Raw genomic sequence first — 19,501 nt, forward strand, 5'->3', positions numbered from 1 at the left:
TTAAGAAAGGTATTCCTCTTTGACTTTTCTCCATCAAACTCTAAACATGCAGAACATGACGGTTTTTTTTTATTTGGTGTTCATTATCCATTTTAAAGTCTGAATGATCTGACTTCGTGCCAAAAAGTTTTAGTTTAAGAGTAGAGCGTTTTTATAAAGGGCGATTTCATTCTCAAAATTCAACCTAAAAACTCTTATTAAGAATAAAGTTACACAATCCTTGATAGTCACAACATGACTTCAGCATACCATAATCTACTCCTCCCGGTAATAACATATCTAGATTTTAGAGACAGTGGGTATACCTTTTTGCCCACTACTTAAGTGACACCCATGACAAGAGCCAAAGGAGGACTCACAGGCTTCTTTGTTGATAAGCTTTCGAAGAAAGGATGCATGTTACACCTTTGACAAAACTCACATTGGAACGGGAGAGAGTAAAAACTTTACAAGACAGGACGCAAATTTTTAATTTTGGACCCGATGATGTCATAGCTGCGAGGGATAAATGTGCCATGAACTTGGATCATGACAACTTACATACTTGATTCTTATTTATCTAGGATCTAAAAGCAGTGAGTGCACCACCGACTTAGCAGAAAGAGCTTGTGTAAAATAACTTCTACACAATTTCACATAAAAGATACCTCCAGGTGAAATTAGTGAACTTGAAACTAAAGCAAATATACTTACAAATACACGTTAAAACGCACTGCTACTTTAATAATTTTTACAACTAGGCATATTCTTACAAATGCATTCAAACTGTATGTGACACTCAACCATCATTACACAATTTAACGAACAGAAAACTACATTCTCATTCAACATATTCAAGATTTCAAAAGATATACTAATACTTGCTAACTGGCAAGATCTATTTCTCAAGAACAATTTACAGGCCAGTTTCCAAACATAACAAAAGGCCCCATCACTAGTCTGCACATGCATTCAGCTACACATATTATAATATACATCGAACCTTACTGCACGACGAGCTAGCTAAATATCATTGATAGACATATCATCACGAAGGCGGTAAGGCACTGAAAGCTAAATACATAATGGCAGTTGGTATCACCATTTAAGACTCTTATTCATAGAAGTGGGGCCTTCTTTCTTGATAGTAGGCATGGTGATTCATGCATCATGGTTGTGCCGAACATGTTTGGCAGACGAATAAGCAGATAGTGCTGATCCTGTCATTTTCAACGAGTGCTTGGCAAGACATGCACTTTTCTTTGTTGCCAGCCATATTGTCCAGAAGAATCCAATCCAACCTGAGGCACAAGCAAAACACCAGATATAACACTTGGATATAATGACATTAAAGGGGCACTTAGTGTTCTCCAGCTTCACAAGACAAAACACATTTCAATGGCCGTATACAATCCAAGGACAGTGCACCGGTAAACTTCGAAAACACATTTTTTCGAGTTCAAATTTTGGGAACGGAATTTTCCACTAGACAAAACACATTTTTCCACTAGTTCGCCGACAAAACATATTTTCCCACCAGCTTCACTAGACAAAACACGCTTTTTCTGCATACTTGATACTGATGACGGCACTGCAGAAATAACTTCAGCTACTACTCAGATTAAAAACATCGTCAAAGATAAAAATCTGTTTCAAAACTCAGCTTTTAAAGGGAAATCTCATTTAAATTGAACAGTAATATGGATAGTTATTCCTACTCGTGCCATCTCTGCAAATCATTCATTTGAAAGATTGAAAATAGGACAAAGCCACACGCAGGTTAGAAAATGACAAAATTACAATATATGTGTGAAAATAACATAATATTAAATGCTGAAACATGTGAAAAACAGAAGGAAGGTGCTCAAACAGAAGTGGCAAACTGAATAGAGAGAAAAACTTCTTTTGTGCATACCTGTAGCCACAATCACAGCGATGATTGCTGTAATCGTCGTACTGGAAATGACAAATACAGCAACTGATAGACCTGCGATATAAATAGCCGTTAGGCAGGTAAAGAAAAGAGCCAGGAATCCGCCTGCAGCCGCTAATGACATGAGAAGAGAGATCACAATGGCGTTGACAGTTGCCGCGACAAAGAAAAGCATAAAGACTAGCAATCCCGTCAAAGCAAGAAGAGCAATCGTTCCCACCTACATAAATATTTACCAGTCCAAGAAACAGGTTAGTCTCACAAACTTGGGAGTTTCAAAAGAAAAATAATCTGCATCAATATTCATACTAAAACAGCTTGCTAAAGCTTGTGAGAGAAAAGAGCATCAATATTTGACTCCACATTTTCAAGACAGAGATCTGAGACATTAAATTGAAAAGAAACTCAGACATTCAAGTTCTTCAAAACTCATCTTTAACAAGGGCCTGATTAAACTTGCTAGTTAAGAAGCAAACTAATAAGTCCAAAACTCTCCTGGCCATAGCATCAGAATCTCCTCTTTTACTCCACGTCATTAGAACGAGGATTCGTTGCATTCTGTACTCGGTTCATAAGGTACAAATTTGTCCCAACCATACATGTTTGATCATGAGTGGTGATGCTATTCAAAATATGTGCCTAATAGGTAACTAATGGAATGGCATTAACTTTTAACAGAAAAAAGCAACAGAGTGTCTTGCGTTCATGGTGCACAATTCCTTTTCATTCTCCTCACTTTTTTTTGTTGTTGTGGATAAGTTCTTTCTCCTCACTTTTCTTACTTGTAAAAAGTCAAAAGTAGGATCACTTGCTTAATACATTAGTGTCTTTCATTTCATAACAACCTCATGGGGATGCCCAAGTTTAACATGTAAGAAGTTCAGCGGGAAACCGTAGGCTCACACACATTAAAAGAAAGCACAGTACAATGCAATTAAGTCATTTTTTGAGCATACGATGTTTTCCTGTTCACACTTTCATTGGACTTTGGGGCTCATCTTTTGGAATGTGTATACGAATCACGATCCGGTTCTTCTTCTCCATTCCTATGGAAATGACTACTCCACTTACTACACGATGCTTATCTAGCCAATGCATAGATCCGGCTGTATCCCAAAATGAACGAAACCTTAAAAATTGTACATAATGCAAGTGATCCTAAAGGGCTAGTTTACAAATGAGGTTTGACTCCCTTCCTCTCCCAGCCATTTCAGACAAGAAGATGTGAAGGCGCCTGTATCCCTATAAGAATGGTAATTCCAAGGGGTGAAGTGGGAGAGAGAAGGAATTCCTTTATTGGGGTCACATGAAGTTTTTTTTTTTTTTTTTTTTTTAATCACATGGGAACCCACAGCCGCTACCCTTCGGGTGCACACCCGGTACACCCACCACACAGGAGAGATAACCCGCACTAGGCAAGCCCCGTGCGACGAGCTCGACCCAGAAGGCAAATCCCATGATGTCGTAGGCAGGGGGTTTCGAACCTGAGACCTCCATTATGAAGCCCCATGCTCAACCAACCAAAAGGGGTCACATGAAGTTTTAGATCAAATAAAGATATTTCTGCAAGTATGATATGATACAGCTTAATCAATTTATGTCTTGACTAGTTACATCATCTGCAGTTCATTGAACGTGTGTTCCCTCTTTGTATAAATAAGGTAAGTTCAACGATAATCAATAAGAAAAAACAGAATTCTCCATTAAGCACATACTTGACAAACTTATACAGAGAATAAAATACGAAAAAATAAGGACATGCAAAAGAACTCCTATAAACGGGTACTTATATTCATCCTTAAACCAATGAACATAATCATGACTCATAAGTGTGTTTGAATTCAATTTGAAAGACTTACCTATATAAATAAGTTAGAAAATAGTTTTCACTGTACAGATTATCTGGTTCGACTTTGGAATACAGCACGTCAAGGAGCCGATATCAGAGGACGCCAATTTTAGTTATTCATAGAACTCTTGGATTCCCAGTATTCCACCGATTAGTCCCCAAGATCTCCAAGATCCACGTCTCTCCAATAATTGTCATCGTCGTCCGAAAGGCTTTATTTTGTTTCTCCAAAAACATGGCCAGACTACTGCCGATATTCTATTTGGAGAAACAAAATAAAGCCTTTTGATCGACTACTACTGGATAGACAGTCTAAAGAACCCAATGTAGTTCTGAACAAAGAACTGTCAAAGTTCTCTTCTGCTACATGAACAGATTTTTGTCTTTAGTGGTATTGGTCGTGCTAGTATTCGGAAAAAAAAAAAAAAAAAGGCTGTCCCTTGCTAAACAGGCATACCATACCACAGAATAGATTAGATATAAATCAGATAAGATGAGTTAAATGTTAGTTGAAAAAAAGGTTGTTAGGTTATTCTCTAAAATTAAATAAATGGGAATAGGAACTATGGTCGTTAGATCATGTCTCACAAAATGAAATATGGGCTTTCCCAAAACAAAAACAAAAACAAAAGAATTAAAAGAGGGCTTCTTGGTACAATTTCTTTAAGTTCATAAAAAGTTTATGTAATGATTGTTGAATGACATGTATGGTCATCAATGTGCGACTTCTTAGAATTTTGCATGTGCAGCACAAGATCCTAAAGCATCTGTTTTTGTCAATTATCTTGAATGTGCTCAAGTTACAATTTTCTCATCTTATACCGAAACATGGACAAATCAAGTTTCCTTTTGAAAAACATATTTTATCACTTAACTGCCAAGGTTACACTGGTTGCTAGATCCTTATCTTGTAAGTGTTAAAAACAGTATTTGTCCATTATTAGTTTTTGTTCCTGGTAAAGTTGGGAAAAGTTTATCATGCCATGGTGAATTCACTGGTTAGAGACTACAAAAGAGAGAGAGAGAGAGAGAGAGAGAGAGAGAGAGAGAGAGAGAGATTACATTAATATCATGAAACCAATAACTGTTTTCAAGAAAATTAAAAAAAAAAAGGACAGACGGTAGGGTTGTTTGTTTTAGGAACATATTTTACCTATTTTTACCAGAAAAATAGCACAAAACTGAGAACAGTAATTTGCCTATCTTTCTTTGTTCTCTTTCAATGTGTATTGTTGAGGTTAAATCACAATATCACTTCTTTAAGTAGTCATAGACAATAAAGCCCATTTAGCACTAGTGCATATGATACTGGACATCAATTGGCAAGGATTGTGATAGGGTAAGTAAGCAATGAGAAGATAGCATCATTATGATGATATCAAGATGAGGACCAACTTGAAGAAACTAGAAGCGAAGCAATCACTAAGAATAGGCAATTCAGATATAGGCCGTCAGGTCATGATTAGGGGAGTAATAATGTCACATGAGCTATCTAGGACTTCTTTCAGTTAACACACAAAATTTACAGTCCTCAGTTCAAAATGACTATGATGTATATGTCAAATAGGGAGAGACGGAATATATCTAGAATGGCCAGAGGTATAAGAAGGATTTTTGTAGATCTCAATAAAGTATGCAAGGGCTATGCGGTCACACTGAGAAGGGCATGTTTTGCATGAAAAAGGGATGAAAAAATATAGTTAAAGGTCCTTGATTACTAGTATTGTCAATGTCATTGTGTCAGCCAGTCTATGGAGCAAGACTTGTCTTAACATCCTTTATTTTGGACTAAAGGTCCAATGTTTCGCCAAAACATACTAATTACAAGTCGAGACATGAAACATTAAAAGATTCAAGTAAATCTAATTTACAGAGGCCATAAAGCTACTTTACTCAAAAATTAGTAAAACACGACAATCAGAAGAAACCCCACATAAAATCAACTCTCTCTAATACAACCATTAGAAAACTAAACCTTTTATATTTCATTACCACAGCTGAAATCAACACTCAAAAGCTTAATCTTCGACATAATAATTACAAAACTAACTGAAACTGAAATACAGACACAACAAGGAGGGCAAGGAGAGGGCTTCTTCAGCAGGTCAAATTACAAGCTACAACAACAACAACTACAACAACATGCCCAGTGTAATCCCACAAAGTGGGGTCTGGGGAGGACAGGATGTACCCAGACCTTACCCCTACCTTTTTTGGGTAGAGAGGTTGTTTCCGATAGACCCTTGGCTCTAAAGAAGTAAAGCATTATTAAAAGGAGAATAACGACAGCAAAAGCAAGATAAACAAAGTAAATGAAGCAACAAAAGTAGTAAGAAATGAAAAATACGATACTACGTGAATACAAAATAATACTACTAAATAAGGAGAAGCTGAGTAGATGAGACTAGCCCCTTGCCTCTCCCACAAACTATGAGATACAACAACATACCCAGTGAAATCCCGCAATGTGAGGTCTGGGTAGGGTAAAATGTACGCAGACCTTACCCCTACCTCGGAAGGTAGGGAGGTTGTTTCCGAAAGACCCTCGGCTCAAGAGAAAGCATGGCAAAACAAGGTCAGATAATAATATGAAATATATAAACAACAAGAAAAGTTAGTAAAATAAGCCAAGTTGGGGAAACCCAGTTCAAATTAACTTTCAAAAATTGAATATTTGACATAATCATCACAAAAATAACTGGGATCAACCTGTGGAAACAACAACGAGGCCACGGGAGAACTAGCAAAATACGCCAATCAGAGCAAACCCCGGCTCAAATTAACTCTCAAAAACTGAATCTTTGACATTAATCATAACAAAGCAAAGAGAAAATTAACTTACAGAAACAACAAGGAGTGACATGAAGAGGGCTCCCTCAGCTAATCTATTTGTTTTTTCCCATCAGTCTAATTACAAAAGTTCGATACAATAATTTGAAATCCACAAAGAAATTGAAAAATTAGTAAAATAAGCCAATCACAGCAAACCCCAGATCAAATGTACTCTCAAAACTGAATCTTTAACAGAAATATCTCAAAACAAACCAAAATTTAACTTACAGAAACAAGGAGGGCATGCCGAGGGCTCCCCCAGCTAGTCTATTTTTTCATCAGTCTAATTACAAAACTTGGATACAATAACTTAAAATCCCTATACAACTTCAAAAACCATCAAAATAAGCCAATCAGAGAAAACCCCAGATCAAATTTACTCTCAAGAACTGTATCTTCAATATAACCATAACAACACTAAATGGAAATATTAGTAAAATAAGCTAATCAGAGCAAACCCCAGATCAAATTATCACTCAAAAGTTGAAATCTTTAACATAATTATCTCAAAACAAAATAGAAATTCTAGTAAAATAAACCAATCAGAGCAAACCCCAGATCAAGTTTACTCTTAAAAACTGAATCTTTAACATAATTATCTCAAAACAAACAGAAATTTTAACCTACAGAAACAACAAGGAGGTCATGCAGAGGGCTTGCTCAGCTAGTCTATTTGTTTTTTCTTATTTTTAATCAGTCTAATTACAAAACTAGCATAAGCCAATCAGAGCAAACCCCAGATCAAATTTACTCCCAAAAAACTGAATCTTTAATATAAAATGGAAATTTTAGTGAAATAAGCTACAGAGCAAACCCCAGATCAAATAAAAATTGAATCTTTAATATACTAATCTCAAAGCAAATGGAACTAATAGTAAAATAAGCCAAACAGAACAAACCCCAGATCAAATTAACACTCAAAAATTGAATCTTTAATATAACTATCTCAAAACAAAATGGAAACACTAGTAAAATAAGCCAAATAGAACAAACCCCAGATCAAATTAACACTCAAAAATTGAATCTTTAATATAACTATCTCAAAACAAAATGGAAACACTAGTAAAATAAGCCAAATAGAACAAACCCCAGATCAAATTAACACTCAAAAATTGAATCTTTAACATAACTATCTCAAACAAAATGGAAATACTAGTAAAATAAGCCAATCTGAACAAACCCCAGATCAAATTTACTCTCAAAAACTGTATCCTTAACATAATTATCTCAAACAAAGTGGAAATACTAGTAAAATAAGCCAATCAGAGCAAACCCCAGATCAAATTAACTCTTAAAAACGATATATAATAACAACAACAGAAAAAAAAAATTAACTTACAGAAATAACAAGAAGGGCACGTAGAGGGCTTCCTTTGCGAGTCCAAGTGTAAACATTATGAGCAGTATTCTTTGATGCTTGATTAACCAAAGGAACATTTTCAGAAATAGCCCTTTGAATCCTCTTAATTACCCCAACATTATTATTATTATCAGAAGAGAAAATTGTTGACACAAAATGGTTAAAGATATCAAAAAGAGTGACCCCTTCTTTTTCTTTTTCTTGATTCATAGTTATTGTTGGTTTCTTGAAATTTGATGAATCTTCAGTTTCATCAAACTTGTCTAGAAGAACTTCACCATTAGAATTTTCAGTAGTGTCTGCCATTGAATTTTCAGGAGGGTCTGCCATTGTTAAGGGCTTGAATATCTCTTAACTTGTCAAAACTCAATTGGTCATTATATAATCGGGAAAGGGCCAAATATAGCCTGTACTATTGGAAAATAGCCAAATATCCCTTTGTTATAATTTGGGTCCAAATATACCCATGTTATTATACTATTGGCTCAAATATACCTTTCCTCTATTAAAGTTATCCATCTTGAACATGCTACCCTAAGTGACAATAACATTTGATGAGGTGGATGCCACGTGACATTGCCACCTCATCACCCCTAACCCATTTTACTCCTCCCCTTCCACCACTAAAATTTTCACTACTCCACAAATTGCCACCATTACCTTCATATACTTACAGCTCTAGAAAATGAATTTTATTTTCTAGAGCTGTAAGTATATCATGACTCTATAATTTCATTTCGCATCAGAATAAAAACAGTGGATCCTTCGCCACGAGAACTCATTGCTTTTTGCTAAAAAGTCTACCCATACCTTGTTTAATCTACTGGTTAATCTGTTGTTTTGATTCTGAAGAAGATATCACAAGGATAGTAGATAAAACCCAACAATTAAACCCCTTTACAGAGTGAAAGTTTTTTTTTTTTTTTTTTGCCTGAAGTTTCTATCAATGTCAGGGTTTTTCTTGCTTCTCAAAAATTAATTGTGATTTTTCAATTTATTTAATCTTTTATTATTAGACTGTGAAAATTTTAATTCTTGAATTATATGGACAAAAGTACCGATTAGCAATAGAAGAAACCTTGGTGTGAAGTTGAATCTGGTAAAAAGAATTAAATTAGAACGGAGAGGAAGAAGACAAAGTGAAAGAGAATTGGGTAGCAAACAAAATCCTTCGAAAATGAATTTGATTTTCTAGAGCTGTAAGTATACGGCGGTAACGGTGGCAATGGGGGTGAAGGCCGGTAAATTTTAGTAGCAGAAAAGGGAGGAGTAAAATGGATTAGGGGTGATGAGTTGGCAATGCCACGTGGCATCCACCTTATCAAATGTCACTGTCACGTAGGATAGGATGTTCAAGGTGGACAACTTTAACGAAGGAAGGGTATATTTGAGCCAATAGTATAACTGCAGGGGTATATTTGGACCCAAAGTATAACGAAGGTTATATTTGACCATTTTTCAATAATACAGGGGTATATTTGGCCCTTTTCCGTTATATAATTCTGTGGATCTTGATTTAAGGTTCAATTTTATCCTAATTTTGACGGTTAAGATATTATGTTAGATCTAGAAAGTAGTCTCATGTTAAATTATCTGATTACTAAAAAATAATTATCTCAAATTATTTGTATTTATCATTTTAAAAAAAATTATCTTGTCGCGGTTACTATTTTTATTATCTGTCATGATTATTAAAAAAATAGTTGTCTTAAATTATACAAGGAAATGGGGATATCGACGATGATGTCACTCATCGTATTGGTGCAGGGTGGATGAAATGGAGGCTTGCTTCTGGAGTGCTGTGTGACAAGAAAGTGCCACCAAAACTTAAGGGCAATTTCTTCAAAGTGATGGTTAGCCCTGACAAGGCCCCCAGCATACCTTTAGATGCAAAACTAAATAAGGAAATACAATGTCTAAACCCCGAATGAGATGGGGCTCACCAATAAGCTGGTACGTGCAAATCCTAATGAGCAGAAGCGTCGTCCTGTAAATCCGTACCTGCATCGTGAAATGCAGGCCCCCGGGCAATAAAAGGGGACGTCAGCACATTGAATGTACTGGTATGTAAAACAACCGAAAGAAATAACATGGGACATGGAATAACATGATAAGAACTGAAACTGCAAGCCTGGACATGGACATGAGCATGAGTACATATGTATATATATAACATAAGTAAAACATGATAAGTAGGGAGAGCATTTCATAAACCGACATGTGATAGCACCACGTGGGTACGTGGAGTCTGGTACCTCGCCGGACCAGCAGAGCCCTCATACCTTGCCAGGGTATAAGGTGGTATCGTACCTGATGGATCCATTCAGTGTAAAATTAAGGTATCGTCCTAACTAAGCGGAGCGATCCTTGTCCTATGGTGGCTACATAGTTTCAGGCTATCTGAGCCTTCTCGGTAATTCGTGCAACTCCCAAAAACATTAACATAATATAGTTGGCTAAGAAGCCCATGATTTTCGTGAATTAACTTGTACTCGTCTTGTAATAATGATTTCACGAAATAACTTGTAAACATGGTTTCATGAAATAGCTTGTAAACATATTCTTGATTCATGAGTAATAACAATAGTTCATAATCATAGATGTGTAATTGACTTGAAAACATGGTTGTAACTTGCAAAATAAAATCATAAGTTTCATATGAACATAATGAGAACACATGAGGAAGAATTCATGATTCATGGATTAAGCTAGGATTCCTAATATCCATAATGGAAGAGTAGGAATACAATAACGAACATAGATACAAAATTCATGTACATACATACATAATTACGGGCTACCAATATGTTGGGTTTAATGCCCTAGGATTTGAGCTTCATGGATTTTATGAAACGGATCATGGGGAAGAACGTAGAGATTCCCACATGTGGATGGAAGTTCTACATACCTTAACTTCCCGCTTTTAAGCGTATCACGATGTCCTTCAATCCCTTCAACTTCAATCTATAGCAATACAGGTCATAGGGATTCTATATTAGCAACAATATCCATGCTTTGTTCATCTAAGCATTTTATCAAACACTTGGTGGGCATGAAGCTCCACAACCTTCATTAATGGTGTTTTCTTCACCCAATCTCATTCTATTATTTCTAGATGATTCTACAATCTCAATTAGATGTAATTAACATCATTTTTCATCACCCATATGAATACAACAATCCCAAGTCAACAATCCAACAACTCTAGCATAGTTCATATAATTCTCTTCATCAAACCCAATTATTATTCTCCCAAGAATTCATCAATTCACACTATAAATGATTAGGGAGTAGAAACATTACCTTTTATGAGTAGTCACCACGAAATCAACATCCCCAAGTTCGATTTTTAGCTTAGAATGACGGCAACAACTTGTACTACACTTTATCCTTCACGAGCCTCGGGATTCGGGGCCTTCAACTTGCTTGATTCTCTACTTTCTCTCTCTAATTCTCCTCTCTCTCCATTTCTCTCTCTAAAATCTGAAAATATGGAGGAAAAGGGGCTGCTAGGGTTAACATTTCCCTTAAATACCAAGGGGAAATGGGTTTGACCCAACTTGAAATCGGGTTGGGACCTTCCTGTCTTAAAACGTCCATATCACCCTATCCCGATGTCACATGTGAGCCCACGACCTATGGTTGGAAAGGTATTTCAATTATCTACAACTTTCATTCTTTGAGTTTTCCCAAATTCCCAATTTATGATAGGGTTATGTCCTCCCGAAGTCAGGTGACCTGAAATGTACTTACGGACCAAGATACGCCCCATGTTACGGTCCCGTAACACGAAGGATGGACCGTAACTTGGTACCGTATCTTGGTGAAAATTTCCAGTGAGATTCTGGAAATTTTCTCTGTGTTACGGCCCGTAACACGAAGGACGGACCGTAACTTGGGACCGTATCTTGGTGAAAATTTCCAGTGAGGTTCTGGAAATTTTCTCTGTGTTACGGCTAACTGTTACGACCCGTAACACGAAGGACGGACGTAACTTGAGACCGTAACACAGGCGAAATTTCCAGCGAATAGGCTTCAGTAAAATGAGCATAACTCTTTGCACAGATGTTCGTTTGACCCCCATAATATACCGTTGGAAAGCTATTTCAAAAGGGATACAACTTTCATCAAGGAAGTTTTCCCAAATTCTAAATTAATAATGGGGTTATGGTCGTTGGAAGTAAGACCTTCTATAAACTCACTTGCGAACATGCCCCGTAGAGTGGTTTTCAACTTTGCTTTGCCCAAAGACTCTTCTCATGTCTTGATTGGGTTTCAAACACTATTTATACACTACTCAAATTGGGTTCATTATACCCTCATCTTATAAGACAAATCTTAACCCGGATGTACGAGGTGTTACAATATCTCCCCCTTGGGATCATTCGTCCTCGAATGATGGGTCTTGGTTAAAGATATGGCTGGACATAACTTGAATATATGAACGTGAAGAAACATGACATAGAACAGGGAAAACTGACATGACATAGTTTCATGAAAACATGAGTGCTAAATCGTGAGACATGAATAGAGAATACATGAACTTGAACGTGAAACGTGAGGCATGAATACATAAGGGACATGACATGAATACTAAAGGTATTTACCTTGAAGTCTATCTGCTTGCTCTTCAAACAAGTGAGGATATCTGTTTTTCATATCTTCTTCGGCTTCCCATGTAGCCTCTTCAACCTTCTGGCTCCTCCATAAGACCTTTACTGAGGCTACTTCCTTAGTTCTCAACTTGCGAACTTGACGATCAAGAATGGCTACAGGGATCTCCTCATAAGTCAACTCATCCTTAACTGTTATAGTGTCAGTAGGAACAACTAACGATGGGTCTCCTACACACTTCCTCAACATGGACACATGAAACACGAGATGTACAGCAGCCAAGTCTTGTGGCAACTCAAGTTCATAAGCCACTAGACCGACCTTTCGTAGAATTCTGTAAGGTCCAATATATCTGGGACTTCACTTCCCTTTCTTGCCAAATCTCATAACACCTTTCATGGGTGAGACTTTAAGGAACACCCAATCATCAACTGAAAACTCTAAATCCCTTCGTCTCACATTTGTATAATACTTCTGACGACTTTGAGCCGTTTTTAAACGCTCCTGTATTAACTTGACTTTCTCCATAGCCTGATAAACCAAATCTGGTCCTAACAACTCTGCTTCACCTACTTTGAACCAACCAATTGGTGATCTGCACCTTCGCCCATACAGAGCTTCAAATGGTGACATCCCAATACTAGCATGATAACTGTTATTATAAGAAAACTCAATGAGAGGTAAGTGATCATCCCAATTACCTTTGAAATCCAAGACGCATGCTCTCAATATATCCTCCAGAGTCTGAATAGTACGCTCTGCCTGGCCATCTGTTTGCGGATGAAAAACTGTGCTGAGGTTCACCTTGGTACCCAATCCTTTCTGAAAGGATTTCCAGAAGTTCGCTGTAAACTGAGCACCACAATCTGAAATAATGGACACTGGTGTCCCATGCAATCTGACAATCTCATTAACATACAGCTTGGCATAATCTTCTGCTGAATCTGTGGTCTTAACGGGCAAAAAGTGTGCTGACTTAGTAAGTCGGTCGACGATCACCCAAATGGAGTCATGTCTCCTAGATGAACGAGGTAAACCCGATACAAAATCCATATTGATCATTTCCCATTTCCAGACAGGAATATCAATATTCTGAGCCAAGCCACCAGGCCTCTGGTGTTCGGCTTTCACCTGCTGACAGTTCGGGCACTTAGCTACAAAATCTGCCACATTCTTCTTCATATCGTTCCACCAATAAATCTCCTTGAGATCATGATACATCTTAGTGGAACCTGGGTGAATGGAATACCTGGAATTGTGAGCTTCTGACATGATTCGCTCTCTGAGTCCATCTACATCTGGGACACATAATCTGCCTTGGTACCTCAAGGTACCATCATCTCCCCCTTGTTCAAAAGCCGTTGTCTTATGCTTGTGAATCCCCTCCTTCAGCTGCAATAAATAGGGATCACTAAATTATTTCTCCTTGACTTCAACGACTAAAGAGGAAAGAGCACTATTCCGAACAACCACACCACCATCCTCGGAGTCCAAAAGTCGAATTCCAAGATTGGCCAATCGGTGAACTTCCTTTGTCATAACTCTCTTATCCACGTCCATGTGGGCTAAACTTCCCATGGAATACCGACTAAGAGCATCAGCTACAACATTCGCTTTCCCCGGATGATAGAGAATATCCACATCATAATCCTTAAGCAATTCGAGCCATCTCCTCTGTCTAAGATTTAGCTCCCTTTGCTTGAAGATATACTGCAGACTTTTATGATCTGTGAAAATATCAACGTGCACTCCATACAAATAATGACGCCATATCTTAAGTGCAAAAAATACAGCTGCCAACTCTAAGTCATGAGTTGGATAATTCTTTTCGTGAACCTTGAGCTGACGAGATGCATAAGCTACAACCTTACCATGCTGCATTAAGACACATCCGAGACCAACTCCCGAAGCATCACAATAAACCACGAATCCTTCAGTTCCCTCTGGCAAAGTCAAAACTAGAGCAGAAGTCAATCTCTTCTTCAACTCCTCAAAGCTTTGCTCACAAGCATCTGACCATTGGAACTTAACTTTCTTCCGAGTCAGCTTAGTCAACGGAGCAGAGATAGAAGAAAATCCTTCTACGAAGCGTCGATAATAGCCTGCCAGACCCAAGAAACTTCTTATATCAGAAACTGAGGTGGGTCTGGGCTAACTTTTTACGGCATCAATTTTCTGAGAATCAACTTTAACACCTTCACCCGAGATCACATGGCCTAAGAATGCCACTGATTTAAGCCAAAAATCACACTTTGAGAATTTTGCAAAAAGTTCGCGATCCTTAAGAGTCTGCAACACTATTCTGAGATGTTCTGCATGATCGGCCTCATTACGGGAATACACCAAAATATCATCAATGAAGACAATGACGAATAAATCGAGATAAGGTTTGAAAACTCTGTTCATAAGATCCATGAAAGCAGCTGGCGCATTTGTCAACCCAAATGACATAACAAGAAATTCAAAATGGCCATAACGGATCCTGAAAGCTGTCTTCGGAATATCAACTTCCTTAACCTTCAACTGATGATAGCCTGTTCTAAGGTCAATCTTGGAATAACATTGGGCGCCCTGCAACTGGTCAAATAAGTCATCTATTCTAGGAAGAGGGTACCTGTTCTTAACGGTGACCTTGTTCAGCTGACGGTAATCTATATACATACGTAAGGAACCATCCTTCTTTCGGACAAATAAGACTGGTGTACCCCAAGGTGAAACGCTGGGCCTAATAAACCCCTTATCAAGAAGATCTTTCAACTGGGCTTTTAACTCTTTTAACTCTGCTGGAGCCATCCTATATGGCGGAATAGATATCGGCTGAGTATCGGGAAGTAGATCAATTCCAAATTCTATCTCCCTGTCAGGAGGGACTCCTGGAAGATCTTATGGGAAGACTTCTGGAAATTCATTTACAACTGGAACAGATTGAAGAGTTGGAGTCTGAGCATTTGAATCCTTGACTCGAACTAGGTGGTAGATATAACCTTTGGAAATCATTTTTCTGGCTTTTAGGTAAGAAATGAATCTACCCCTGGGTACTACTGAATTACCCTTCCATTCTATGACTGGCTCATTAGGGAACTTGAATCTTACCACCTTAGTTCTACAACATACTGTGGCATAACATGAAGCTAACCAATCCATACCCATGATCACATCGAAGTCTACCATTTCTAATTCCGCTAAATCAGCTATGGTTCTGCGGTGATAGACTAAAACTGGGCAACCCCTATACATATGTCTAACTGTGAGTGATTCCCCAACGGGGGTGGACACCTCAAAGGGTTCATACAATTTTCCAAGTTCAATGCCAAACTTCTTAGCAACAAAAGGGGTTACATAAAATAGGGTGGATCCTGGGTCAATAAGGGCATATACGTCAAAACTGAAAACTGTTAGATTACATGTAACAACATCTGCACGAGCTTCTGTATCCTGACGGCCTGTCAATGCATACAAACGGTTTCGCCCCCCGCTTGTGTTTCCAGATCTAGCTGCATTGTTCCCCTGCTGAGCCTGATTATTACGAGGGGCTGCTGAATTTATGGATTGCGTCACATTACCTCCAGTACCCTGTCTGGCGGATGGACAGCCTTTCTGAAAATGGCCCTTCTGACCACATCTAAAACAGGCATCAGTACCCACACGACAATCACCTAAGTGTCTCTTATTACACTTGCCGCATATCGGATAAGTATAAGTCGACTGACCCCCACTAGCCTGAGAGTACGAACTTGATGGCCTGAAATTCTGCTTCTTATCATTGCGCAACTTAGGAAGTGAGGCACTTGCTGTGGACGAAGCAGGTATTGCTGACCTGTTCTTAAAGAATTTCCTGTTTCGGTTCCCGCTGAACTGTCCGGTAGACTTGACCCTCTTGTTGAACTCCTTGTCTTTCTCTTTTTGTAAGGCTTCTTCCTCCTTTAGCCTTGTCTCATTGCCCTGTACAAAAGCAACTATCTAGGAAATAGTCATTGTCCCATTCTGTGCAACAATATTGGCTCCATCATACAAATGGGAATCAAGACCTCCAACGAATCTTCTCACTCTTGCCCTCATATCGGGTAACATGTGTGGGGCATGCTTAGCCAAGCTAACGAACTCCAAATAGTAATCTTGAACTGGCCTGCCATTTTGTTTGAGCTTCAGGAATTGTTCAGCCTTAGCCTCTCTGACCTCTACTGGTATAAAGTGGTCTAGGAATGCACTAGCAAATTCATCCCATGTAGCATCAGACGCATTCTCACCTCAGGACAATTCCCAAGATTCATACCACGTGTTAGCAATTCTCTGCAGCTGATGAGCTCCAAAAGTAGCTGCTTCGGTTTCTGTAACTGTCATAATCCTGAAGATCTTTTGGAGATCATCAATGTAGTCCTGAGGGTCTTCATCTTTCTTTGTCCCCGTAAAGACTGGGGGATTCATTATGAGAAAATTCTTTGTCTTAGAAGACTCTCCATTACCTCCTGAACTTGACCCAGATTCCTGACGTTGGGCATGGGCTGCTACCAGTTAGGTGAGCATGTTGATAGCACTCCTAACATCCCCGTCTGAAGCACTAGGAGGTGTAATGGTAGGGGCGGTTGGAGCTGTTGCCTGAGTCGGAACAGTATCTTCGTGAACTACTTCCGCGGCAGCTCTTTGGTTGGTGGTTGTGTTTCTCTTCTTGTAATTTCTTTTGTAAGGCATTTTCTGAAAACACGTACACGCACGAATTAGGAAGCCATCCTAAAAATACTGCTCTAACTGCACGATCTAGAATATGAAAGAAACGAGACAATCCTGAATGTCTTGGCGGTCAAATGTTTATATGTGTGGGGCCCTCACACATATAAAAGAGACCCCACTGGACACGGTTTCATAGACTCCCTAAAGATCCTTGAACCTAGGCTCTGATACCAAGCTTTGTCACGCCCCGAACTATGGCCTGGACGTAACACGACACTCGGTGCCTGACTGCATGTGACCGAGCAAACCACATGGCTTGCTGAATCATCATGATACATAACATAAGCGGAATGTAACGTGAATGCATGATGAGCCTTTATAAAACATGGTAAGTCATAATACTTAATAAAATACTTGTTTAAACATGAGTGAGCCAAAATGGCTATACGACTCCAAATGTCTGACATGACATAACTGACTTGTCTAGTCTATGAAACCTCTATCATGAGTCTGACTGGAAAACATACTTACTGGGACAAGGCCCCCAGCATACCTTTAGATGCACAACTAAATAAGGAAATATAATGTCTAAACCCGAATGAGATGGGGCTCACCAATAAGCTGGTACGTGCAAATCTTAATGAGCAGAAGCGTCGTCCTGTAAATCCATACCTGCATCGTGAAATGCAGGCCCCCGGGCAATAAAAGGGGACGTCAGCACATTGAATGTACTGGTATGTAAAGCAACCGAAAGAAATAACATGGGACATGGAATAACATGATAAGAACTGAAACTGCAAACCTGGACATGAACATGAGCATGAGTACATATATATATATATATATATATATAACATAAGTAAAACATGATAAGTAGGGAGAGCATTTCATAAACCGACATGTGATAGCACCACGTGGGTACGTGGAGTCTGGTACCTCGCCGGACCAGCAGATCCCTCATACCTTTCCAGGGTATAAGGTGGTATCGTACCTGATGGATCCATTCAGTGTAAAATTAAGGTATCGTTCTAACTAGGCGGAGCGATCCTTGTCCTATGGTGGCTACATAGTTTCAGGCTATCTGAGCCTTCTCGGTAATTCGTGCAACTCCCAAAAACATTAACATAATATAGTTGGCTAAGAAACCCATGATTTTCGTGAATTAACTTGTACTCGTCTTGTAATAATGATTTCACGAAATAACTTGTAAACATGGTTTCATGAAATAGCTTGTAAACATATTCTTGATTCATGAGTAATAACAATAGTTCATAATCATATTTGTGTAATTGACTTGAAAACATGGTTGTAACTTGCAAAATAAAATCATAAGTTTCATATGAACATAATGAGAACACATGAGGAAGAATTCATGATTCATGGATTAAGCTAGGATTCCTAATATCCGTAATGGAAGAGTAGGAATACAATAACGAACATAGATACAAAATTCATGTACATACATACATAATTACGGGCTACCAATATGTTGGGTTTAATGCCCTAGGATTTGAACTTCATGGATTTTACGAAACGGATCATGGGGAAGAACGTAGAGATTCCCACATGTGGATGGAAGTTCTACATACCTTAACTTCCCGCTTTTAAGCGTATCACGATGTCCTTCAATCCCTTCAACTTCAATCTATAGCAATACAGGTCATAGGGATTCTATATTAGCAACAATATCCATGCTTTGTTCATCTAAGCATTTTATCAAACACTTTGTGGGCATGAAGCTCCACAACCTTCATTAATGGTGTTTTCTTCACCCAATCCCATTCTATTATTTCTAGATGATTCTACAATCTCAATTAGATGTAATTAACATCATTCTTCATCACCCATATGAATACAACAATCCAACAACTCTAGCATAGTTCATATAATTCTCTTCATCAAACCCAATTATTATTCTCCCAAGAATTCATCAATTCACACTATAAATGATTAGGGAGTAGAAACATTACCTTTTATGAGTATTCACCATGAAATCAACATCCCCAAGTTCGATTTTTAGCTTTGAATGACGGCAACAACTTGTACTACACTTTATCCTTCACGAGCCTCGGGATACGGGGCCTTCAACTTGGTTGATTCTCTACTTTCTCTCTCTAATTCTCCTCTCTCTCTCCCTTTCTCTCTCTAAAATCTGAAAATATGGAGGAAAAGGGGCTGCTAGGGTTAACATTTCCCTTAAATACCAAGGGGAAATGGGTTTGACCCAACTTGAAATCGGGTTGGGACCTTCCTGTCTTAAAACGTC

At 38.3% G+C, this 19,501-nt stretch overlaps 1 protein-coding gene across 1 annotated transcript; it reads right to left on the reverse strand.

Moving 5' to 3' along the window:
* Positions 1 to 803: 803 nt before the first annotated feature.
* Positions 804 to 8,321, reverse strand: LOC132613891 (uncharacterized). The gene is made up of 3 exons (XM_060328180.1): positions 7,933 to 8,321; positions 1,895 to 2,132; positions 804 to 1,280 (listed from the first exon to the last, which is right to left on the reverse strand). Exons 1-3 carry the CDS (start codon positions 8,281 to 8,283, stop codon positions 1,141 to 1,143), a joined length of 729 nt encoding a protein of 242 aa, XP_060184163.1. The 5' UTR covers positions 8,284 to 8,321; the 3' UTR covers positions 804 to 1,140.
* Positions 8,322 to 19,501: the final 11,180 nt, after the last annotated feature.

The sequence above is a fragment of the Lycium barbarum genome, chromosome 10 (assembly GCF_019175385.1).
Source record: "Lycium barbarum isolate Lr01 chromosome 10, ASM1917538v2, whole genome shotgun sequence".
Classification (NCBI taxonomy): domain Eukaryota; kingdom Viridiplantae; phylum Streptophyta; class Magnoliopsida; order Solanales; family Solanaceae; genus Lycium; species Lycium barbarum.